Below are 27,055 nucleotides of genomic sequence, written 5' to 3'. Positions count from 1 at the left end.
GCAGTTTTTTGGGAAGTGGTTGCATAATATAAAAAACAGTATAAGGTTTATTAGCAAATACCATTATAGGAACCCTCATACAGTATTAGAATTTCCCTGTTCACTATATTGGCAAGACTCCGATGTTAGAATATTGCTGTAGGCATTAGTCTAATGAAGTTCATTAAATAGACATGGCCACCCAAGGAGCCTAGCCTCCCAGGGTTCAAAAGCTGTTATCTTAGCCAATTGAGGTCATTACATTTCCAAGTAATGGTATTGTGTTGGTGTTCATATGAGCTGCCATCTTCCATTTCCTGAGCAGTTTGTGAACAGAATTGCTACTGTATGGGGATCAAATATACAGTGGGTCGAAAAAGCCTAGCCCAGTATATTGCTAGTATTTCAGAAGCTTTATGAGATTTCCACTGTTCCAGTTCCAGGGGTTTAAACCAAAATCAAAACTGTTTTATTGTGTATTTCAATCATATGACTGTTGCCTAGCTATATATAAGCAATGAAATACAGAAGGCGCATTCCAATGAGAGTGTGTTTTATGAGTTGTAATGATCTTGCACTTTGGTAGATATTGTGACCTAACCTTGAGTAGGGACTATAACACGCATGCCGTTTACATATTTTTACTCCAGCGCCAATACTCGGAAACAGAATGCTAGTTTGATATTTGTTTCTGAAGTTTCTGTGATGCTAATATTCGTTTCCCTCAGCACCAAAATCAGGAGTGTTTGGATGTGCAGAAGAACCAGGGCAAGAGGGACAAGTTCAGGCTTGTGAAGAGTAGTTTTAGGCAAAACACAAGAAATAACTAATTTATGCATAGGGTAGAGGGCATGGACGTGGACTTATTGACAAACCCAATTGATGCAGTAATAAGAGATGGGAGGCTGGAAGGATGAGATCAAGTGGGCTGAAGGCTTATCACAACCATTTTTATGAAAATAGTTGCTTGCTTTTCCTTTTATTTCATTATATATATGATAATGTTGTTTGAAAAGCTTCCGAGATTAATTTTATAAACATCTCAACCTATGGCTTTTGCAATTAGCCAATTTGGTGACTTTCACTGCTTGCACAATACTCATAATGGACTTTCAACACTTAACTTAGTTATGGAATATTTGCCTTAATGTAATTAGATTGAAAAAGGGAAGCATTAAAACCTAACAATCAGTGTCGTCTGAAAGCAAGGTAAGCACACACCGATCACTTGCTTCTTGCTCCCTTCGTCGTTAAAAGCATTTAAACACATTTTCTCACTGTAATGACTGTACACGTTAAATTTTCCTTTTTTTTGAAGGGTAAGTGAGTCATGTACCTTATGGTTAAAGAACATAGTTAGAAAAAAACCTGCAGTGCATGGCACATTCATGCCTCCACTTTATCCTGGACTTGCTTTGTGTTTTTTTTGCTCCCTCCCCAGTTTCTCCAGCCCCTCTCTTATGCATGCTGTTTTATTCTGAGGTACATGTCTATAGTAGCAGGTCACCCTGGCTGAGATTGGCTAACTCACCCTTTTCATCATCTGACTTGGTTACACACTGGCCTCCCCAATGTGAGAATTTTACGAACTTAGGGAATCTTTTGCAGGAAGGCATTGAGCGAAAATGTTTTCCCTGTCATAGTTAATAACTAAAATACTAGAATATTAGTCTGAACTTGAAACTTACTTTAGTTTTTGAATGTCTGACTTCCATACAAAAAATATTTTCATACTCTCACAAACTCGCTCTTTCATTCTACCGAATATTTGTCCTTCCCTCTCCATAATAATAATAATCCTTGCATTTGATATAGCGCTTTTCATGTCTTCTAGACGTCTCAAAGCGCTTCACAGAATAGACTGTAAAGTGAATTGACTGTATATTTGTGGGCGAAACGCAGCAGCCAATTGTGGACAGCAGTGTCCCACAAACAGTCGTGGATTGAAAATACTCCATACTTGCAACCTTCAGTCCATCTGTTTTCTGAAGCAAGTAATTACAGAATTTGTTACTTTTCTCAAGGATTTATTCCCTATTGAATATTTTGGGGGGAAGGGGTGGGGGGGAGAGTTTATTTTTATCTTGTTTTGCACATGTGGTAATTTTGTACTGGATCATAGCCCGACTCAGTGTTTTCTTCAGTCAAACCATTTGCAGTATTTTAAGGTGTATTACAACTATATGACAAATGTTGCGTTGTTTTATACTTTTCGCATTGAACCAGTGCAATATGCAACTCAACAACTGCAGTTTACAACAACTGCAACTGATCTCAGCCTGATTGAATTCATTAGAAGTGATTAGAAACTGCCTCAAGGAAGCATTTCCAGCCAATGGGTTGCTGAATAAATGTTGAATTTCCTGGCAAGAAACGGATGTGGAAAACCCCCTTATTAAAATATATCTTGTTGGGATTCCTGATGTTGTGTATTGTTGGGAATCCAGAGGCTTGAAACTATCATAGTCTTAGCCTTAAGACCATAGTCATCAAATTTTAAGATTGTGCAGAATCTTTTGAAATGATTTTGAAGCCTTTTTTTTGTACAAGTTGTTCTTTCACAAGAAAAAGGACCAGCTTCCAAACATTTTTATTCACATTGCTCTTTAGCTTGTTATTTCACTATCGTTCTCCGTTGCTTCCATGTGACCCTGCATAGACAAATGTATGATGTTGACAGTATTTTGGGAGGATTTTTTTAACATTCATTTTTATAGGCCTTATCATAAGGCTCCAGAGAAAGCAAACATTTTTACATTTGAATGTGACCTGAGTAAGGAGCTAAGCAAAATAAATTATTAAAAAGTTCCAGTTTTCAGTTCCTGGCGACTGAACAGATGCTTGGAGCTGTGGTACTGAGTAGTAGCGACAGCCGGTATTGAGTATTGCTGATAGGGTTTATTAAACAGTGCGTAGCTGTGATGCAAATAGCAACCTAGTAGCCAGTTATTATCTTTGTGGGTGCAAACGAAAGGTTAATGACAGCAGCAACTAGCATGTTTTATCCCCTAGGCCAATGTACTAGTGTCTCTCTCTCCCTCTCTCTCTCACTTGCTCACCAAATCATGAAATATTTGCAATGTGCATTTTCTCTCATTGAGGCATGAAATAAATTCTCACCTTACATTGCAGTATCAGCAATGAATTATCTACTATATTGAAAGTGCATGTACTCTTGCTGTTTGTCTCCTGCAAGAATAAATAATAATTGTAATAATAATCCTTGCATTTGATATAGCGCCTTATCAAATCTTTGAGATGAATCAAAGTGCTTGTGGGTGAAACTCAGTAACAAATTGTACACAGCAGTGTCCCACAAACAATCGTGGATTGAGTGACCAAATTTTTTTTTTNGAAAGGATTATTACTCCCGGAAAAGTAATCTGCCAATCGACGAACAACCGGGTTCCTACTTACTGCAAGTTAAACATAAGCGTGTGGAGTAAGAAACTTGCCCAACATTTCACCTTGCCCAGGAATCAAACCCAGGTCCTCTCACTTATGAAGCAAGTGCTTTAACCACTAAGCTGCAGGACTCCACATTAAGACTTGCAGTTAAGTTCATAAGTTTGTCTCGTACACAACATGAACTAAAACCATTAAAAGCATTACTTTTGTCCAAAACATAAACATTGTCATTTATCACCTTTATTTATATTAAATTGCTTTATCGCCTGGTAATCGGATATCTTAGGCTTATAATAAGAAATAAATAACCTGAAATCCATTATGTATTGGTATTTAGTCACTTTTCTCTTCCTCCCCTGAGTCATGCATTTCCATCATATAACCATAGAAATGTACAGCACAGAAGGCCCTTTGGCCCACCTTATGTCTGCTGTCACTTTTAAGAATAATCCTTTCAGTCCCATCTGAGACGTTGAGAGTCAATCTCCGCAAACACCCAATTGCAAACTGCAGCTTCTAAACAGCACTATAGAAATCCTTGCTTTTGATAACATAATAATTCTTGTATTTGACACAGTGCCTTGTCACATCATCAATGCCTCAAAGCGCTTCACAGGAATTAAATATAGGCACCTTTAAGGTCAAACTGTCATAAAGAGCTTCACAAGTAATTGCAGTCAAGTTCAGGGGTTGTATGTGTGGGCAAAATTTTGGCAACCATTTGCCTACATTACTTACTGAGCAACTGAGTTCCAAATGCAGCGATGCTTATAACAGCCAAGCCTAGCACTACTGAATCCGAAATACACTTACACAGTGAGTGATGCTCACAGTCACCATTTAATTTCATTTGACTCATGGTTCATCAGATACAGAGTTCTCTTGTGGCCAGATTAATATTAATGTACTGAATGGTCGATGGAAGGATACTCATGAATAAGCAAATCTTAGATACTAAAGACTTTTGCTCTTGTACTGTGGGTTTTGTTGGCCTAATTACAAACACTATGTAACATTTGACAGATTATGATGCTGCGTGAATTGCGTGAAGATTGTATCTTTGAATGATTTGTCTGTTGTTGAAAGGGTTTTGTTGCATTGATTACTTGGGTTTTAAGCAGGAGGCAAACGTCCAAAAAGTTACCAAGGAGATAATTGGCTTGTGGTGGTCAAGTAGTTGTGACATTGTCACAGTCCGATTCCTCAATGTCAACTCTTCCTATCTTTATGAAGGAGAAGTCACCAATATTTGGATTGTTTGTCCATTAATGGAGAACGTGAGATGGAAATAGACCATCATGGGACTAGTTAGCTCCACTCAACTGATGATGTGTTGTTGCAATTGTAGAGTAGCCTTGACCATAATCTAGCCTTTTCGATTTTTGCTGTGGATAATGCATTTTAATGCAGCGATAGGTACTTTCAAGGATTCAGGAAGAAGCGTATTGATTCAGGTTATTATTCCACAAGGAAAAGATTAACACACATTCTGTAAGAAAGAGACTTCCCGATTTACTCTTGTGTCTGATCTCAAGAAGCAGTCATTCAGAATCATGGATGTATAGAATTTACAGTACAGAAACAATCCATTCGAGACATTGGGTCTGCAGTAGTGACATTCTCCATCTAATTAAATCCTGCTCACTTACTCCCTCCTCAGACTCTTCAGTATTCCTCTATTGTTTGCTCTAGTAATTTAGCTGGAATTTCCCCTTCCTTCAATGATTTAGGAATTAAACAAAATAAATAAAATGTTATAAGGTGGATCTAATTGAGGCCAAAATTGTAGCTGCCAAGTGGAACCTGTTCAGAATATTATTTGCAGCTGTTTATTGACGTAGATTGATCAACTCCATTTTAAAAGGATGCAGTTGCATCATAGAACACTGACAATCATAACAATTCCATTGCGCTTTATACGGGTTGCTTTGCATTTCCCTTTGTGTAATTGAGCTGGTGTGATATAATTAGAACCAAAAGAGATTGATAGATCCGCATAAGGAAACATCAGTGTGCCATTACATTATATTACTCACATAGATTAGTTTCAGGATTACAAGACCAGAAATTAGTTGCCTAGTTCTTATAAATGGAATTGAATCTTACCTTGTACTGGAGAGCAACAGAACCAATGTTGTGGGGCATTGGATTGAGGACCGTCTGGGCTGAACAAGGAGCTAATTGTACAAAAGTAGAAATCTGACAGACTGATTTTCTTTGAAGAAGCAAGGACCACGACAGATGGATTTTGAAGAACTGAAGAAAGCCCTTTTGATCACTACCACAATAACAAAGAACCCCATTCACCTTGAATTATGAAGTGTTAGTTAGGCAGGTTTTTTGAAGGTAATATTTTGTGACAGTCTTGCAGCTCGCTTATTTTAGTTTGCAGCAAATAATACCAATTGCTGCATTGCATTGTGGAATTATCCATTGTTCCCCCACACTATTTTATTTCCCAAGTCAAAGAAATCATACCTGACATCAAACATACACAGTATTAAGTTAAAGGAATCTCTATTCATGTGGCTACATTACAGTGACTAATGCCTTTCAATGGCCATTTAGAAGCTCCAAATTGGTAGTCTTATTAATTTGTTTTATGAGAACGATATATAACCATTCATAAATGAAATGCTTCTCAGGATTTGTGGGATATCACATGTCACAGATTAATTTTCAGTACGAAAATATAAGTGAAGGATTTTACTGAGAAACCTTGCACACACGTGTAAGGTTTGCCGTTTGTTCAGCCAAATGAAAATGTGTCAAATTGGAAGTAAAGGCAGTCTCCTCCAACACACTGCATCTTCAGAAATGTACACATGTACTTGGACTAATTACTGACAGTCAATTTTAATAATATTTACTGGAATTCTGCTAACTAGAGACACATTTCTCAAATACAATTTAGGTTGATACACAAGTGCTGTGTCTTAAATTTCACCATCAATATTTATTTTATGACCAAGTAACATTGAATAAAATGACGAGATTGAACTGCTCCAGGTTTACACCTTGCTTAGAATTATAATATCCTCTAACTTTTCTTCCACAATTTGTCTTCTCTTCTGGTATCCCCTGCCAAGTACAATACCCTGTTGGGTAACTTACTTCAAGGCATTAACCTACGTGGTCTTGACTGGAAGTCAACTGCTGCATATTACAACATTCATATCAGGATTGTAAAGATTAACAGTTAATGATCCGCAATTTACAAATCATAACAGGCTAAAGTTCAAATTGCATCATGCGAAAACGGTTGAAATACCAATTCAGACAAATGTCAGCCTCGGAGTTGGAAAGTTGCTGTTCAAGCCCTGTATTGTCACCCTGTGTCTTTCAGTTAAGGAAAGGTGATTATTGCAGCAGTGTTTTAGAGAGAGGCTTTGTGGTAGCCACATGCTTAGACAATCACTGGACCTTATGAAAAACCATGTGATATGTGAACACAATGTTGGCCTATTATTGCCAAATCAGTTAAGATCCTCAGAAGTCAAACTCTACATTGCTCTGGTTGGACTGCACCTGGAGTATTGGTTACAAATCTGGCCACCACACTTAAGTAGCTGCCCAGGGCCTAAAGCCAGTGCAGAAGAAAACAATGAGGAATGTTAAATGAAAGAGATATGAGCAGCAATTAGACAACCCTGGGCTTTTCAGTTCTGAAAGGAGATGTCTCAGAGGAGACTTTATAGAGGTATATAAGATTTTAAATGGAATAGAGAAAATGAATCCAGTGCAATACTTTTGATGTGGTGAGACAGTAGAACAAGAGAGCACAGGTTTAAGGTAGCAAAGGGCAATTTCAGGATAGACACTAGGAAGTAAAATGTTTTACCCAGGGACAATTAATAGTTGGAATCGGTTACCACAAAGAGTGATAGGTTTAGGACAGGATGCTGGATTCATTTATGAAACAGCTTGTTGCTGTAATGGGAAGACAGTTGGGTAGATATTCTGCACAAATGAAATTAAATGAGCTGAAGGGACTTGTTCATCCAGCCTTGTCTTGTGACTTGGTGACATAATCTTGGTGTTTTCAGTTAATGAGAGATGATTATTGCAGCAATGTTTTAGAGAGAGGCTATGTGGTAGCCATACGCATTGAGAGAACATTTTCAGGAGTCCTGTAAACTGAACACCATTTTCTGAGGCTGAGCAAACATTAAAAGCACTAATTTTCTAGTCTGTGTTCATTGGCCACTATTACAAGGTTAAGCAAATTCTTCACTGTTGAGAAATGGGAAATAACCACAGGCTTTTCCAGTGATTTGAATCAAACGTATGGTTACAAGTTCAGTTTTCAGAGAAACTGTGACAAATCCTCTTTCAGATAATGAACACACTCTTCCCAAACCATTCATTCCACAGTGGCTTCTAAATTTTAATAATAAACATGTGGAAATAATTTTGTTAAAGTTGATCACACAAAAAGTTACTTAAGATCAGATGATTATTTTGCTCGAATGAAACAGAAAATCCCTTAAAATTATGCAAAACTTTGCCTGGGAAGCTTCTCACACTGTGATCATGTCATTTATAAGTTGCCAGTTAGTAGTGAAACTTGAGACAAGACTTTGACTCTGTGCCCATCCAATTCTATTATCAGGTTGAATACACATTTATTTCAGACTTTAGACCTTTCATTTAAATAGTACAGTTGGAACTGTATGCTTCTTGATGGACTGTTCGTCAGGTACACATGCTCTTGTTTGTGCTTTCATTACTGAACTAGTACGTAGAGACTCCAAGTTTCAATTCTTGGCTTTGTGTCTTGTAATCCTAAATGTTTCTTCTGTACATTCAAAACTGCCAATGTCAGAGTTAAAAGAAGACGTTTCAGTTTGGAAATACCATGCTGGGTTCTCAGTGAAGAACACAATTTGACTTCAAATGTGACTTTATTATAACTACTGTGTATGCTTAGCTTACTATGATATTTGATGTGAAATCCTTGCTGTGCCCAGATGAAGCATAACAATTTGATTACCAAAAGAGTGGTGTCCAGTGTTTCACACTGAATTCTGGAACTAGAAAACAAAGCTAAAAGGATTTAAAGTAAGTAAGCTGGCACTGTACAAAGACCAGGAGTGGGGGCAGTTATGCAGTTGGTTGTTACTTGGTTATCGGAAGCAGCTTTGTAAACAGTAAGTGATGAAGTAAAAATGTTTGTTTCCATGTCTTTTCAGTTGTGTAAACAGTCTGGTGTGATTGTAACAGCTATGATGCATTTGCCAGTTCAGTTAGAACATGCCTTTCAGTGAACTCGTTCAAGAACAGGGACATATTCACAACACTTTTATCTGCAAGGTTTATCTTTAACAGTAAGATGTGTTTATTTTTTGGATACTGAAAATTGGGCCACCCATACAGTAACTTTCTGTTTTTAAACCCTACTTAATGTTGAAGAATGGTGTGGGGGGTTATAAAGAAAAAGGTACTTTTGACATTAATTCAGGAACCAATTGAATATGCCAGTATCTGCTGTGTGTAGGAATTTTCTTTCCATATACAAGGGGCAATGTATAATGAACTGAATACAATGCACTGTTTCTCTCTCTCTCTCTCTGCTGATATTATTGCTTGCAGTGTCTGTCAGAAAGGCTTTTGTGACCACTACAAACTATCAGCTCGGGTTACATTCAGAAATGTTCACATGAAGAGGTGATTTAACACTATGATTGAAGAAGCATTCTCTTCCCTTTGTGCTTATGGACATGGATGTGTGTGATGAACACTGGATAGACTAATATATTCAAACTGAATGCAGTGTTATGCTATAAATTTTAGTGGAGAGGATCTGCATCGGAGAGTACAAAGTAACATAAAGCCAAATTAAATGCAGGCTTGGAAGGATATAAAGTAAATGCGTTTATACACGCTGTCACTTTCAATATGTGGAAACATATTTTTAGCAATTATATTTGATTCCAGGGATAAAATGATTGATTAATGTACTTGTAAATTCTTTCTGATTTTGTTGCATTCATCTTTAGGAGGTTATGGGCTGCATTCTTATAGAAATTTCCATTTTGCTTACTCGTTTTGCATCTCAAGTCGATGGCTTAGTAGAAAGGACATTGGAATAATCTTGAATTTCCAGCTTCTCATTTTTTTTGGCAGTCTGACTATCAACTCTGCATTGTATAACAAATACTGTCAGTCTCTGAGATACACAAAATGATCACGATTTTTAGTGGATTAAACTTGCTCTATTGCTAAAGCCATAATTAAAGAAACCCAGGCATTGACTAAGGTTTTCAAAGTTGCGATTAAAAAATGATGATTACTCAATCATTCAGGCCTTTATAGTACTTTGTTCTTGATCCAGTTTAAATCCAGCTGGGGATTGTGTAACTGTGTTCGACTGATAAGAATTCAAAATGTCATGGTTGTTCTCTTTCCACGGAGAAGTGAGACATCGAAGGCATGTAATTTTTGGAAAGTATTTTACTGAACTGTGGCACAGTCTGTCAAGCTTTGCTTATTAAAGTTCAACCAACAGTTTCAAGAGAGAGTGGATGAAGTGGTGCTGACTGACAATTTAATGAAACAGACAAGCAAACTTGTTACCTCCAGAAAATACATCTGATCTGAGTTGTTCTAGGCTTTCCAAAACATATAGCACGTAGCTCGGTTGTAATTGTAGGACGTGATACAATGTTGTTTCTGCCAGTGAATCTGCGTATGGTTCTTTTTCCAGTGGTATTTCTGAAAACAAAGTTTTAGAATGGATGACAGTAATTCCAGAATATTAAAGGCCAGGGTTCCCTGGCCCCTGGCACTTTTCTCTCTGGAACAGAGAAGTCCGAGTAGATTTCAGTTTTGTTTTTAACTGGGTTCCCGTTTGGTTTCTAAGGTTCAAGTTTGTTTGCTTTTTTAAAAAATGGCATGTGGACTTTGAATGGGAATAGCAATCGAAATATCTTTTTTTTTAAAAAGATGATAAAAAATAGCCTATAAATAGCAAGTTAAGCCTTTAGGATTTAGATTCCAAATAGAGGAATGAATACTGAGTTTTTTTTGTTAAATTTCGCAAAATGGTACTTCTTTAGGTTCATTCTATATCCAAGGAAAGACAGACAGATCATTTAGTGGTTATTGAATGAGATTCTGTCTGTTAAAGGGCACATTTGGAAATTTGAGCTTTTAAAAGAATTGAATACTCAAGAGTTGATCTGGAACTAATTTGATTTCCATTAACTTTGAAGTATTGTAGTGTTAATTCAGCCAGCATAATGTGCATGTTACAGTAACTATTTTGGGGTCTCTGTAAAATTTAAGAGGAAACTAACCGAAAATAAAATTGAAACCCAATAGGCTGAGCATTTGTGGGAAGTGGCTGATAAATAATACACTGCATGAATTTTATGTTACTTGGAGGAAGCCAATAAATGGGCCACTAAACCACAACTTTTCTTTGGCGCTGGCACTGAATCAATGGAATGATTAAGACAGATCACTAAAGCACCCAGTTAGATCTTTCAACTAGATTTTAATTGTAATAGAAACCATTTGTCCTTCATATGCAACATCTTTTAATTGATCTTTTTGTCAAATTGAATTGGATTGATAGTGGTTTGAAGGTCTTTTGGTTCCAATCTGATTTGAGGTTAGCACAAGCACTTGGCACCCACAAGTGTTTAGAGCTCCCATCTGCACAATGATATGTAGAATATTGTTTTCTTAAGATTTTGGACTTTTTTTTAAAAAAATCTATTTTTCTCTTAATTTTCTCATGTTTCCCTCCCTGTGGGCTTCTTACCACAGCCCTTGAGGTGTGAGTGTGACACCCTCACCTATAAACTCACTTGCAATACATTTGATTCAAATTTATGTTTGGCCAGGAGAAATGTCCATATAAGCTAAGATAGATTATACCAATCTTCCCTCTTCCTCCTTCTCCATTCCATTAAAATGGTGCATTTCACTTCCTTGGGAGACTCCAATTTTTAACCAAGTAAGTATATGATGAAGACACTCAGTGACAGTCCAGAGACTGTCCATCCGGAACTTCAATTCAACATTTTTTCTCTCAATTTCTCCCTTCCATTTCTGAAGGATCCTTATGATAGTGCACCATTGGTGCTTGGCTATGGTGCCCTTTTTCAACATGTGTCCGGATAGTCAATACCACAAGTTATTTCAATCTAGAAGCTTCATGATCATAACCTGAGCCTGCTTAGTCATGCACTTTCCAATGGAGATTTACCTTATAATCTAGAGCAGTTTCAGAACAGACACCACAAAAGGATATCTTTACACAGTGGATAAATAAACAGATGATACATGCAGAAACCATCATCATGCTTAAGAGTATTCAAACACGTCTGATAGTCCACATACATATATATATATATATATACCACTTACACATGGCAATTTTCCTGTGTCTGGGATGGAATGTGCCTTCCCTGCTTGGAGGGATAAACCCTACTTACCTAATTCCAGATATTGTAAGGTGTTGGTCGGCAAGGGCCAAAGGCACTGGTTGGCAAAAAATATATTTAAATAATTTACAGTGTGCCATCGACAGTTTAGATAATAAATATATAATAATGTCTAATCTTTGCATTTGATATTGCACTATTCATGTCAGGAGGACATCTCACAACACTTCACAGGATATTCTGTAAAGTGTGGAGACTGTTTATTTTGTAGGTGAATAATATGTCTTTGGCCCTAGAACAGCTAACCAGAAAGTATGGTTGAGGCCAGGACACTGAATTCATCTAAGAAATAAATAGCTTGATGCTGTAATTGGAGGACAGTCAAGTGATATTCTTGACGGAAGTGATCTTGTGGTTCTTTGTATAAAATCAGGTGATTTAGCAAGCGTCACAGGACTAAAGTTGTGAATGTCTTACTCTAAACTTTACACTACATTTACCAAGTGACGCAGTTTCACGTGTTCATAGTTGTGAAGTGAAACCAATATTAAACGTATGAAATATTACTCTAGAACCATTGGAAATCTCAGTCTACTGTTCTAAACTTGGCAATATGATCAGCAAATGAAAGAGAGAACTTTCATTGTTAAAACACCTCATCACTTTGGAACATTTGAGTCATCACGGTTAATTACTGTTAAGAATTGTCATTGGTTTTGTGTGGCACATACCAGCAGCACTGTTTGTACGAGCAAAGTCCCATAAACAGTCATGAGGATTGTCTACCAGGGCAAAGGGTCAACACTTGCTGCACACGTCAAAAATGGCCACGTGGCAAAATACTGCAGAATGGAATTATACTCCAGTATTAGATAGTTTCTTCAGGAGAAGGGAAATATGGGAGGGGGGAGAACCCTTTTAATATAAGGATTTGATTCATATAAAGCCACTTATTCACCCACAAAATACACAGTCACTAAACTTTATAATATATTTTGTGAAGTGCTTTGAGATGTCCTCCCGATGTGAAAAGCATTATATCATATGCAATGATTATTAGGATTGTTAGATAATTATCATTTACACTGTCGATGACACACTAAATGATAAGGACTATATTATGGCTCTGTACTTTCCAGCAACGCACAATGCTTGGAGCTTTATATAGCGAATGATCTCAGCCAGGCCAACAGGGAAGTGCAAAGCAAAAGTGAGGCAGTTTTCCACAGGGAAGAACAATCAGAAGCCAAGTCAATCCGATCTACTCATGCGTATCACCAGCATTGACAGAGGTGTGGGAATAGGCTGTCTGAATACAAGCAGTATGTGATGTGGAGGGCGAGGTCTGAACAAAGGGAGGAAAAATAAGGAAGAGACCAGAGGAGGAAATCGTAAATTAAAGACTGTGACTAGAAATAATCCCATTGATGCTGAACAACATCCTAGATTCCTTTAATAGATTTTTTTTATTAAATGGCATGCCGTAGAGATGCTAATCAGAACAAATTATAAAATACATGGAACTTGGTGGCTGTGTAGTTGCCAGCTGCAGATGAATTGAAGCAATGATTCTGTAACACTACAATCCTTATAGAATTAATGTAGCTACGCCAGCAGTCATGGGCTGCACGCACTTTATTCATGGAGAATTCGGACTAAAATGTTAAACTTTTTAATAGATTTGCAGCGACCTCGCCACTGAACAAACGTTAGTATCTATTGTCTGCAGCCAGCACTGTAAACTCACTTCACTTCAACAGTGTCAAGGGAGTGAAGCAGCATAATAACTGGATAGAATAAAGTGAATATTGGTTTATGGTAAACTAATGTATTCAACGCTTTGTTAAACATGTAAGGTTTGTGCCAGTGCTGCCTACTGCATTGGTTGGAACTGATAAGGTCAGCTCATACAAATTTACAGTATTTCCTAGTTTTTTCCATTACATTCTTCCCCTTATCTTATCAACTAATTTTAAATCCTTACATTCGTCAACTAACGAGAACAGATCCGCAATCTATTTCTGAAAAGGGGCATCATTAACTGTTACCATGAGATGAAGCCAGAAATGCATTTGCATTATGGAGGCCAAAAAAAAATACAAGACCACAACAGAGGTTCTGGGGAAGAAGGCTCTTCCAAGTGAAACATTTTTACGTTCAAACCCTGAGGCAGCAAATAACCTTACCAGATGCCTCTGTGGCTACCCAGGCTTTACATGCATCTCCTTTTACAGATCCTTGTTCTTTATAGAATTCCATAGCACCTGTGAAAGGCAGACCAATTACTTCATGGGCGGTTCTTCATGGACCCTTAAGAACTTCAAAGCACACAAGGGGCATAAGAAAGAAGTGTCTCTGAAGTTAAATACGTGGCTATCATGTTCAACCCCCGAATGCACACAGAGCCAGGACTCGATGACGATGAGACCTGTCGCATGGTTTATTATTCAGATTGTATGTATTATTTTCCAGCTTCACAGACTGCCCCCAAAATAATAGTCTGATCCAACCTCTGGTATCAGGTAACAGAATTACAACCATTAGGCAGGATACTGGTGTCTATTTAATGAGTTCCCCTCTCTGTCTGCTTTATGACCAGTGTGTTTATTGGGGGTATTTTCCATTCAGCACTCTCCCGCCCCCCTCCACTCATCATTTGTGAGGTCTGCTCACCTTCCAGGAAGGCAGGTAACAACACAAATAGACTTGGAGCTCCAGCACTCACTCTCTCTCTCTCTCTCTCTCTTTGCGTTTCCTCTGCTTTTTGAATGCAAGCTGTCCAGATCGACCTTTCATTTGTCTGTACGCTAAGTACAGGCAGTAGGTAAATAGTGATTACAGGCTTCTGGGGTGTGTTTTAAGTTGCCCGGAGAGCTTGTGGATTTATTTTTTACCTCTCTTGCCACCGGCAGTGGGTAATATGCCTACTTTGCCCCCCGCCTGGTGTATTGGAACTGAATTCAGATCCAGCAGCAGAAGTGAAATCTTGGCTGAGATCCCTCGTTTGCTGTCAGTTTGGATTGGATTTATTTTGGCCCAAGGCAATCTGTGTATTAGTAAAATCTCAACTCCTTAAATCCCCTCCCCCCCAGCCATGATCATAACAAACCAAGGTTTGGGTAAATTGATTTTGTTTTACTGTGTACCACACCCAGTTCTTCCTAGTGGTTCCTTACAGAACCTATTCCGAAATGCTTTTTATTTTTTTGAAACCACTCCTAATGACTGTTAGGTGTTTTTTCCCCTCATTGTTCCAGGAAACCATCAAGGTTTGCCACTAAGTGTAGCTTGCTGAAGAGGTACAGGCTCATTTAATAGAAATGGACTTATGAATGCTGTTTACGGATTGAGAATGAGTCACAGTATAGATAATGAAGCCTGTGCTTTCAATTTCCTTTCATACATTGTATTCAGAAGACTGCATTCAGGTAATATACTTTTCCCTTGTGTCCGTCTTGAATTTTAATCGGGTGACGTGACTGTGGGTTTTCCTCAGATCCAAATGCATTGCAAACTTAATTAAAACTGTTGCTGGAGACAGTAAGTTGCTGAAAGATTTACGTGAATTCATTATTGTACGTTTTTGGTATTGAGGGAATGTTGGTTTAAGTTAATACAGGGACAATTGTATGTTTATCTATAGTTCTATTTCATGTTGTGGTGTTTGCTTCTTTAAGATGTTGGAAATATTGAAACAGACAATTGTGGGGGGGGTGGAATTATGACTTGAAAGGCGCAATATCAAATGTAAAGATGATTATTATTATTTGTTCATTAATAAATATGCTTTGGTCCTACTGGACACAAAATGAATATAATTCCCAAATACTACTGCTATTAATAAGCAATCCTTGAATTTGATATAGCACTGTTCACGTCATGATGACATCTCAACGTGATTCACACTAGAAAGTAAGTGTGACTGCATAATTTGAAAGCGAATGTGGCAGTGAATTTGTGCACAGTAATGTCCCACAAACAGCCATGAAGTGAACTTACCAAATTTATCTGAGGTCTGGTGGATATATCCAGGTACTGTCCTCCAAGCTGGGATGATGTAAACCAGTTCACAGTAAGCAACCTATGGAATTGTCACAGGACTTTGCTGAAGACGGGTGGATTCTTGTCCCATGGCACGAGGATGTAAATGGATTGTTGTGAGTGGGACGTTCCAAACAATAGAAGCTCACAGGAATTTCTCCTGATGCAGCCAGTGTGGAGCTGTGGTCTCGCTTTGGGGTGCCCCCAAAGCTTATAAAAGGGCACCATTGACAGTGGAATGCAAGCACATAATTTACTTTCCCTGTTCACTAGTGGAGACTATCTAGAATAAGGAAAGAGTAGAAAAATGATATAGTTCAAAGCTATTTAATTGTACATGTTTTATAGTGTCCTTGTACTCTCTATATATGTATATATAGAGTTGAGATCAAGGCACGCATATGCCAGATGAATTGAACATGTAACCTACATTACTGAAACAAGGCTCTGATCTGCTTTCTTACCTATATTAAAACTAGTAAAAGTTATGTGCCATAAGCTGGCTTTGAATTGCACTCAAGTTGCAATGTGAGTCAGTAAATCGCAAATAAGTATTTAAGTGTGCTGACTTCTTCAAAGGATGCTACTATAGAACCGATCAAGCGTCATTGGAAGCAATTGACTTTATCAGAAATTATGTTTTTCCTGCTACAATTGATCATTTTCTAACTTGCTCAACTTTTCTATTTCAGGTTCAACCAAGAAGCCTGCTCTGATCTGGTTGGACGTGTGGAAACTGGTTTGGGGTAACTACTGATGAGTAATAGAAGCAGCGTTCATTCCACCTCAGTGAAAACCTACGAGTGTTGTTCCAGACTGCATTGTTTACCTGTGGATTACAAATTGACTCAAGCTCTTTGAAGACGAGAAGACAGGGGAGACAAGTATAGACTTTACTACCAGTCTGCAGTCACCATGCACTCAAATCTTGCAAAATTTCTATTGCTGACAGTTAGTACTTTATATACAGCTGCATTTACTCAGGCTGCTTCCACAGAGGATGATATCATTCCGAGGATTGTTTTTCATTACAGTAAGTGAGCACATTTGTATTACCTCGTTAAATGGTAAAGAACATTGCTGAAAGTAATGCACAGACATCTGAGCTAAGCTTTCAGAACCTAACTCAATGATTATTTGCAGGTTGTCAGGAGCTTCATTACAATTCTAGTATCTGTTGTCTGTTAAGTTGCTCTATTTGAATCTGGTGCTGCTGTTGACAATGACATGCAATCAAACAATAATGAACAAAAGGCAATGTGTAGGAAATTGTATTTTCCTATGACAGCAAACTTCAATTTAAAAAGTGCAAATTACTGTATGTCCAGAAAATAATTAAATGGTTTGCTCCTTCCCTCTTATTAAATTGCAACGGATTATAAATGCTTCATGTAAATTTCAAATGAACACTGATTAGCATTGCTCATAATTTGTTTGATAGTGTTTTCTACAACCTAAAGCTGAGCAAAACTCATTACAAACCAGCTTGGAATAACAGAGTAGGTCTTATCTCAAGATTAGAGCTCTTCTGCTAGAAGTAGGGTTTTTCTTGTTAGACCAGCCTGTGTTGTAATGTGCTCAGATGCAAATTAGCAATAGAAAACAATGATGAATATCTGTGATTGTGACGAATGCTTTAGGAATCTAGTAAAATTGGTTGATGTGTTTTTGCAACTATTTTGTTGAGGACTTCTGCATTGTAAATATGCAGCTGCTGACAGTCATGTTATAGACAAGCGTAATTACTAGCTAATGTATAATATTTTCAGAATTGAGATGAGTTTTTTTTAGAAATAAAACATCTGATCAAGTAATTTCCTTTGCACCTCCACATTGGAATCAATGAACTGACCAAACAGAATGTTGTTGCTGTTGATTAGTGCTGAGGTGTGATACAATACAATACAAAATTACATTTGTATAGAGTCTTTCATATTGGGAGGACATCCCAAAGCACTGGACATTCAGGGATTTAGAATCATAGAATTATACAGCACAGAAGGAGGCCATTCGGCCCATTGTGTCTGTACCGGCTTTTTGAAAAGAGCGATCCAATTCAATCCCACTGTCCCCATAGCCCTGTAAACTTGTCCTCCCCAAATAATTATCTACATTTCTCATAAAAGTTGTTATCAAATCAGCTTCCACCACCCTTTCAGGTAATGCATTCCAGATCTGAACAACTCGCTGTGTGAAAAAAAATTCTTACCTCCCCTGTTTCTTTTAACAACTATTTTAAATTGGTGTCCTTGGGTTATTGACCCACCTGCCAGTGAAAACAGTTTCTCCTTGTTCACCCTATCAAATCCCCTCATAATTTTGAAAACTTTTATTAAGTCTCCTCGTAACCTTCTCTGCTCCAAGAAGCAGTAACTTCATAAAAAAATGTCTATAGGAAATGTTCAGAAGATCCAGAACATAATAATGTTGTCTGCAAGTGAATGCTGAAGCCATTGACATTGTGGTGCGCACTTCTATAGGAAAAAAAAGTTTGTTGAGGATTTTTTCATGAAAATGGTGCTGCTAATGGTGACAAAAGACAGTAATGAGCAACTATTCTATTTGGGCTGTATTTACGCAACCTTTGATGAAATTTAGGGTTGAAACAGCAATAAGATACTGCTGTAGTTACTGTGACAGTGCTAGGTAATCTCCCCCAGGCTGAGCTGTGTGTAAGATGATGACGAAGGCCTTGGAGTGTTTTTGCCACCACCTGTGCGGGTGATGAATAAGTAATCTGATCAGTTTTGGGGTGTTGAGCAGCATGCAAAGTAGATGGTGTTCAAAGCATTGCCTTGTGTTTTTCCCCTTACATTGGCATAGAAAGCACACAACACAATGTTACGACGAGGACCTGAAATGATGATCTCCTTGATAATGCCTTCTACTATGGCACAGTTCTGCATTGGGTACTTGGAAATCTACAGAAATTCAAGATGTGCAATTCTGTTGATACTTGATACTTTTCCACTAGCACTTTACTCACAATGCACAGTTGGCCCTCGCACGAGATAGAAGCTAAAAGTGCATTGCTTTAAAACTTGAGAATGGAAAATAACATACGGAAACATTTCTAAAGCTGGTATAATTAGGATTTATCGTAAAAGCATCTCATGACTGTACTTGTCTGCATCTAATAGTTTCATTAACTGTTGTTATTTCTTTCTAGAAATTGCGCAGAAGAGCATTTAGATTTGGCAGCTTTGTCATTTTGGTCTACGACAAAATGAAGTAGAAAGTTTATAATTTTCTGCACTGCAATACTGTGGGAATGGCTGGTAGCAATGGTGGTCACGGTGATTGTGGTGGAGATGGTTAGAAGTTGGAAATTTGCCACAGTGCTGGCACATCATGGGATCAAAGCAACAGGCATTGTGGTACACAAGGATATGAGGAGGAAATGTCCATTTAATACAACAGACTTATATTAACAAGTGAGCAATGAACATGCAATAGCTTTGGGGGAGGCCGTAGATCTCGAAGACATCTAGATGTAGAATTTGTCAGGGTTAATCGATATGAACTCCTGTCGTCTGCCAGGGAATCCAGCCTGTCCTCCCAGGAAAAAAACACTCAGACCAGAGCCTCGGGTTCTTAATCGTTCCCCTTTATAAACAACAGATCATCAAACATTTAATTTTAAATCCTTTCTGCTCGCAGAAGCCACCCACTTCCCCACCCCCCTCTCCCCCACCTTCCAAAGGGTCAGGAATAAATACCATTCAGATGCCAGTGAACATGTTCAGGCCACGTTTTCGTGAAGGGAATTGGAATAAGCTTAAAAACAAGTCAGGTTTATGAATTTCCAACTAAGTGGCCCATTGGAGCAACATTTGATTTTAAAGAAGTTACCAGTCATTCTCCTGGGTTGCAGTTAAGGGTCATTGCTCTAAGGTAGAACTTCCTTGTGTAAAACAAGGCATCCAGTTGGCAGTCTGTACAATGGTAAGCAGCTCAGAGTGCGTTCTGATTTTTTCAGCATCACAATAATGGTGGTATTGCAGCGTTTAAAACAGTTGGGTCTTTATAGAAATGCTTCCACATGCAGATTACACTATTTCAACTCTTCAGTGATAATAGATGAAGAAGATCATAATGGATTATGACAGATTGTCATACTGGATAATCCTATGACAGTTGATAACCATTCAGCCTATTCTGAAAATATTATCTTACTCAATTATCTCTCTACCCTCCACTGCAAATAGCAATAACGCTCCAATGCACAAGTCAATCAATGAATTTATTTCTCCCTGCTTGCCTAGTTTGATCTCTGGACTCTTGCTTCACAGGAGTTTCATATTTGCTCTGATTTATGACTGTTCTCTTCCAAGTCGCTGTCGTTGATTAAGAAGATATAAGTGACGGCAATATATGTGATAGGTCCTACTTGAGATGACGCAGAATAGTGGAAAATTCTGAAATGCACTCCCAAAATTTGGAAACTGGTTTTCCACAGTTCTTAATAATGAAACAACTTCGAAATTAAGACTGAATTTTCCATAATTCTGCTCTATCTTACAATTGAAGACTGAGAGCTCTCCATCCAGAGACATATCGATGCCAACTAATGATGGAAATGGCTGATTCTTTCTAAGTTGAGGTGAACTGACATACCTATGTCTCAGGATTGCAAGTTACAGTGTTACTGAGATACAGTTTGATCTTTGCGATAGGAAAGATTTGTTTTGCTTCAAGAATTTTCAAGTGATTGCAGCTGAATGTAATTTTCTGAGTGCACTGATGTGCAAAATGACTTTCATAAAAAAAACTTTCGATGAATCTGTAACTGGATGACACTCTTAACAGGTCACACCTTGTAAGGTTGAAACAGAAATGATGAAGAGCTCTGCGGATGCCACCCGGATTTTAAAAGTTTATCTCACCGTGAAATAGAATTGTTGGTTGAGATATTATTATTTGTGGAGCTATTCTTCTTGTTCTGTTTGGTAGGTTTTTAACTTTAGAATTTAGACTTTATTCAAGTGGACTGCTTTCATTTTACATACCTTTGATTATTCAAGGCAGGCTGTTTCCTAGGCAACACTAAGCACATAGTAACATGTGGTATTTCAAAGAGACCTTTGGTAAAGAAACAGCTTATCTTCCATGAATAATTAATCAGGCTAAAGGTTAGGGAACACCCAATCCCTTCTCACGTGATAATAATAAAAATAATCCTTGCATTTGATTTGAACGTGAAATTCTATAGGACTCAGATACAGGCCATTTGGCCCAACTAGCCAATGATTATACTCCACATAAGCCTCCACTGCGTCCAGCCCCTCTACCATGGTCCTCTCTTTCCTCTTCCCTTCACCTTTATTCCATTCTGAATTTTGCTGTCAGCAAATGTGTCAGTAATAATAATAATAATAATCCTTGCATTTGATATAGCGCTTTTCACGTCGGGAGGATGTCGCAAAGCGCTTCACAGAATATACTGTAAAGTGAATTGACTGTATATTTGTGGGCAAACGCGGCAGCCAATTGCGCACAGCAATTCATCACACCCCAGGTCAATTTTGTTGTTGTTGTTGCTGCTGCTATGCTCCCAGTAAGGAGCATAGCAGCAGCAACAACAACAACAAAATTACATTTGTAAAGCGTCTTTCCCTTTGGGAGAACGTCCCAAGACACTGAACAGTCAGGGATCAGGTTATGAGCAAGGACATGAACTGGGAGCATTGTCCTGGGGTGTGATGAAGAGCGGCCATAATCTAATGCCAGGACGATGTCTCAAAGAGCTTCACAGGGTTTACTGTAAAGTTCTGTGACTGTGTGTTTTGCAGGTGAATGCAGCAACCAATTTGTGCACAGCAATATTCCACAGACAGCGATGAAGTGAATAACCAATTTTTTCTGGGTATTTGTCATTGGGAGAAACTTCTTTCATGCAGAATACATTGTTAACAGCCCCTAATCAGTGCAATTTGGATGAGGGGAATAAATCGGGCTTTCCCTTACACGTCGCTTCTCTGCTTCAAGCAAAGAGTGCAGAGATAGGTATAGACAAGGTATTAGAGAATACTAAACAAACCTTTATTGTGGAATGGGCTTTTATACTATTGTAGCATTACAGTATTTACAGTACATGAACAAGCTATCCAACCCTTTTGTTATATAGAATGCCCACACCAACAACCCCCACAAAATAAAACTGGGACATTGCTGTCCACATTGACTGCCATGTTCACCTACAATGTACACAGTCATTATAATTTACCCCATATGCTGTGAAGAGCTCTGAAATGTAATGACATGAAATGCACTGTATTCAATGTAAGGATTATTATTAGTATTATGTAATACAGAAACTGGACAAAATACTTGTAGTTCAGAATGATGTGAAGTAGAATGTTATCCTATACAGCCTTTCAGCTCAGAACCTTTCCGAGGCTCTGACTGGGTAGTTCATGGGTCGTGAGATTTTGTTTGCTGTGGTTCACTTCATGTGCATATAATGTTGACCAGAATGACAATTTGATTCCAAAGACAAACACAATACACCGCAGACCATAAACTTCTGCCAATTTCTCATCTCAAATATTTATAACCACCGAGACATGCTCATTGGAAATATAATCATCTGTTTTATTCAGATGATCCCCTTTGACTGTTGACCTTTTTATATTTACATGATTAAGGGGTACATGGACAGTTTTATTTTCTCTTCCAGAAATCATTGCACAACAGTTTGCTGAGAACTATCTGTGACTGTGACTACGTGGGTGTGTAGAAACTTACAACTCACACGTATACATTCTTAGCTTTATGGGAACCAGTATTGGGTCACTGAACAGTGTGCTATACTGTTTGAGGGTCAAAATTGTGGGCGTGTGATCATGGGAGTTTCTCCTGGTGTCCAACACGGCTCCAAATTAAACTGGTCATTTCACTTCATGGCTGTTTGTGGGATGTTGCTATGCACAAATTGGCTGCCATGTTTGCCTACAATTATATTGAATCGATTTAAGAACTTGATAAAATGTAGAAAGTGGTGGGAGGGTGGGAGTTTATTGTAGTCTGGTCAGAATTAGCAGCGCCAAATATCTAGGTATTGAATCAAAATTGCAACGATTCATTTACACTTTCCTTTTGTAGTACATTATAATATATTACACTTTACATTTTATGTAGCACATTGCACGTGGGGAGGATGACTCAAAGCCCATAACAACGTTGTTTGGAATGTTGAGTTCAACGTGGAACTTCTGGTACAATAATATATGTGACTCAATGGAAAACTGTACAGCTTTCTGTCACTCGAGTGTTTGAGTGCTTATATGAAAGTAAAATAGCGGCCTTTTAACAGGAAAAAAATGAACCTTCAAAACTACAATGTAGAACTACATTTCCCACAGATAATTGATGGAAGAGAGCTCGGAAACTGACAACAATTGACTTATTTTTGTTTAGTTTCCGCTCTTATTTATTAGCATGAACGCTTAATACAGACAAGTCTTTAATGTATTCATAAGTTGTGTTGATACCTACACCGTTGCCTCAGATTCTCTTTATTTTACATAAGCAAACGCTCTCTATTTCATTCCTGAAATGGCTGTTTAATCTGGTGAACTCCAACAGTCCCGGTAATGGATTCCGATCATTCTTCTGCGGTGTTGTTACCTGATTGGATACAGGGCACAGCATTGCAACACTTATTACAGCTTTCTGTTTCCCCTGGAGGGGGATGATGTACCTTTATAAGGCAATGTGCTCAGCAATTTGACAAAGAACATGATTTCTGTGTAAGTTTGAATGACATATATCCTGGAATAGCCATCTCTAATTTTTTTGTGTCATTAAGTTTACTTCGATGATGTTTTTTTTCCTACTGTTCACCATGTTGTTGATGACAGATTAACCCTTAAATAACTCATCACTTTCTAATATTTTGTTCTCAAAATTGTCAGGATAAGCACAAATGTTACACATTGACAGCCAATTAGTGCAACAATGAGGGAAAATGGTCTCCTGGAGACCAATTTGGACAGGTATTTAATTAAATATCACACTCGCAAGATCATAAGATTGATTGGGTGAAGAAAGCCCTTTGGCCCATCTGAACTCAACTCTCCAGATCACCCACCCTTCTCATCCTTTAATCATGGCACGGCACAAATGCAAGGATTATTATTATTATACAGCTGTTTTTTTAAATGAATCCAGTGTCCTGGCTTCCACCGCTGTTCCTGGCAACCTGTTCCAGTCATCAATTATTCTCCAGGTAAAGGAAAACATCCTGGTGTCTGACCTTTGTTCTTTGCAATTATAAACCTGCAATGTGCAAACTATTATTATCTTCTATCTTCAAAATTGGCCTTTTGTACAGCAGAATAGATTTCTTCAGAGCCCAGTGCATTGGTTCCTTAGGATTGACATGCAGCAGTGTACCATGACTTTTCCTGTATACAATGTAATCAGTTTCATAGAGAATTGTTATGAAGCTGAAATCAGTACATTAAACATCTCTAATTGCGGAATGGGTGTTATTGCATGTTTAAATACAGCTAGAATAAAAGGGCTATCTCTGAGGATGGTCCTAAAGACTATTGTCTGAAAAAAGATGGAATTGTATTATTCTAATCTTACAGGGAATGACATTTAATTAAGTGCCAGGTTTTGAGCACCCACTTAACATTTAATTCTTGTGGGTCTTTAAGTAAAAACATTTTCTTTCCATTAAACTTTCCAGTGATTATCCAAAATACATGAATGGTAAGCTTTAATTCATTCAGAAAGATATATGTTCTCTGGTGGAAAAAAGAATATCACTTAATATCTTGTGGTCTATAAACTTCAAATGGTTCTTTGGGTTGTTAAGTAACGTTTCAGAAGTGTCCTCCTAGGTAGCATTTACACTGGAACGAATCTTCTCATACTGGCAGTTCAGGTTGATTTCATCTGCATTGATCCAAGCCATTGAATCTGAACTGAACAAGTTCCCCTCATCTCATTGGGAACAAGGTGTTGAAAAGACCAACCTCTTTATGTATTCCGACTATATTGTTGGAGAATAAAACAAAATTGCAATTTGCATTTATATAGTGCCTTTCATGTAAAAACTAAAGACCTTGAAGTGCATTGCAAAATATAATTCTTTAGAAATGAAGTGATGCTTGCTATTATAGGCAAATACAGCAGCTAATCTGCACCAACATCAACCCAAATAGATGTGGAAGAAGCTCTGATTACATTGAGGATGGCTTGGAAATAGGTGCAGTTCTCTGCTCATCACTAATTTCCACACATTAATTTATTGTATAAAGGTCTACAATGCAAATTGTTGCAAACAGCTGCTCAACTTCCTGCCATAGGTGTGTAAAAACAAACGAAAACCTTTTCTCATTGTGTAGATTAAACTTCAAAATGATTAATGATTCCCAGAGAGGAAGGAAAACTAACTAGGCACACTCAGAGTTGTCCAAATATACTCCCATTGATCACGATAAATCCACATGAGATTATTGTATTTATAATAGAAAGTGCTATCGGTTTAGCAACTGCTAGACAATCCAATGCTTTATTTCTTTTAACCAATTTTCTCCACACCCCTACTGAAGGGATGTGACTTCTTTTTCCTTCTACTGAGGGTCTGTTCCTTTAAAACTGTCTGGTACGTGTTACCCCATCTCCACCCTGCACCCTCGGTATCTATACTTCATGTGTGAAGTTGACAGAGTGTTGACAGTGTAATATGCGTGTGGAGAAGGCATCACGTCTCAGCTCAATCCTCTCCTCTCCCAGACATCCATTCACATGCACTTTCCAGCCAGCCTCGTCAGGTAACTCAGGTCGTCAAGGCTATTTGTTGTGTCCTTAGCTGCTCCCTGGGATTTCAAACTTCAAAAGCCGCAGCTGTATTAAAAATGTTGCTTAAGCGTCATGACATTGACTTGAGCGTCACTCACACAAAAAAACTTTCTGTATATTAGGGACTTGAGAACCAGGTAAATGGATCAAGAATCATGTGCAATAGAATAAAAATGAGTAGGAAATGGTTTGGTTCATTCAATTCTAATCATTGGGAATGAATAGGAACTGGTTTGCTTTATTAGGATTTTATACTTATGTCTGGCATTTTATTCATTTATTTCTAGCCCATTTGGTTGTACAGCTATATTTTACCCAAAACAAGTATTAATAATACTAAATCGACCATAATATGTGGTGGGGTTGCAAAAGCTCCTTCATTAAGGCTGGCATTTGAAAGCATCTGCTGTGCACCATTTCATTTCCAACATTTTCGTTTGAAGAGTGACTCATCTAATATACTGTAGAGGACAGCTGCCAGTGAATTGAACCCATTTTCATAACTATTACAAAGTAATAGCACAGGCTGCCTGCCAGGAAGCTCACCTGTCACATATTCTATTTAGCTGCCATGAAAAGCTATACCAAAAGAGACCTTAAAAACTCACTAATAAAAATGTAGCATTCATCGAGTGATGAAATGACAGCTGTGAAGCTTTTTTATGAAGGAGACATTGGGTTTCGCCCTCAAACTTGATTGATGTCTTCTATTTGTGTTATTTCGGCATTCTTAGTGACGGTCTATGCACTGGTAGAACATCCATACGAATGTCAAAAAAACTCACTGTTAGCTGCTGTTCCTAGTTAAATTGAGTGAAAGCTGGTAATGGACTCTCACTAAAAGATATAGAAGAGTTGCAGGATTGGAGGCAGAGCTTTGTCCCCGTGTCTAAAGGTATTTGAGTCTTCAACAGAAGTGAAATTGTAGGTTATAGATAGGGCAATTCAAATTTAACCCTGATTTGTTTCTGATGTACTTTAAGCATCCAAAGTCATGAATGACTGATTCTCAGCCTCTGCTGATGCCTCTAGAGAATGTGAACATTCTCGGGAAGCATGTTACAATTACCTAAGATACCCGAGTTTCCAAACTGAATGGCTCATGTGGGTGAGTTGGCCAAACCTGGAAACTCACTGTGTGTGGTTTGCTTCACCGTAGACCTTGCACATTATATTCCTGTGCCTCTCTGCTATAGATGTGTATGATCTCAGATTTACTGAACTGCTACATTGACTATGTATGTTTAAGAAATACTGGGTGTCAGTTATAGAAATATCTATAACAAACATTTCACCAGCCTTTGAACGACCTGAAAGATAATTTTTAAAAATATTTGGAGCAGTGTTGGAGGTCAGAGTTATCCCTCTTTCTTCAAGGCTCCACAATCACTCAGCAAGCCTTTCAACAACTAAACTGT

At 38.0% G+C, this 27,055-nt stretch overlaps 1 protein-coding gene across 1 annotated transcript in view; it reads left to right on the top strand.

The window, feature by feature from the left end:
• Window positions 1-27,055, top strand: part of sema4ba (sema domain, immunoglobulin domain (Ig), transmembrane domain (TM) and short cytoplasmic domain, (semaphorin) 4Ba) — a 94,157-nt gene that overhangs the window by 39,712 nt on the left and 27,390 nt on the right. The window contains exon 2 of the mRNA XM_007906942.2: window positions 16,514-16,854. Coding sequence (XP_007905133.2) covers window positions 16,737-16,854 — 118 coding nt within the window. The 5' untranslated portion in view covers window positions 16,514-16,736. The remainder of the gene's footprint in view (window positions 1-16,513; window positions 16,855-27,055) is intronic.

Source organism: Callorhinchus milii, unplaced genomic scaffold (assembly GCF_018977255.1).
Source record: "Callorhinchus milii isolate IMCB2004 unplaced genomic scaffold, IMCB_Cmil_1.0 Scaffold26, whole genome shotgun sequence".
NCBI lineage: Eukaryota > Metazoa > Chordata > Chondrichthyes > Chimaeriformes > Callorhinchidae > Callorhinchus > Callorhinchus milii.
This window is presented reverse-complemented; position numbering and strand designations above follow the sequence as displayed.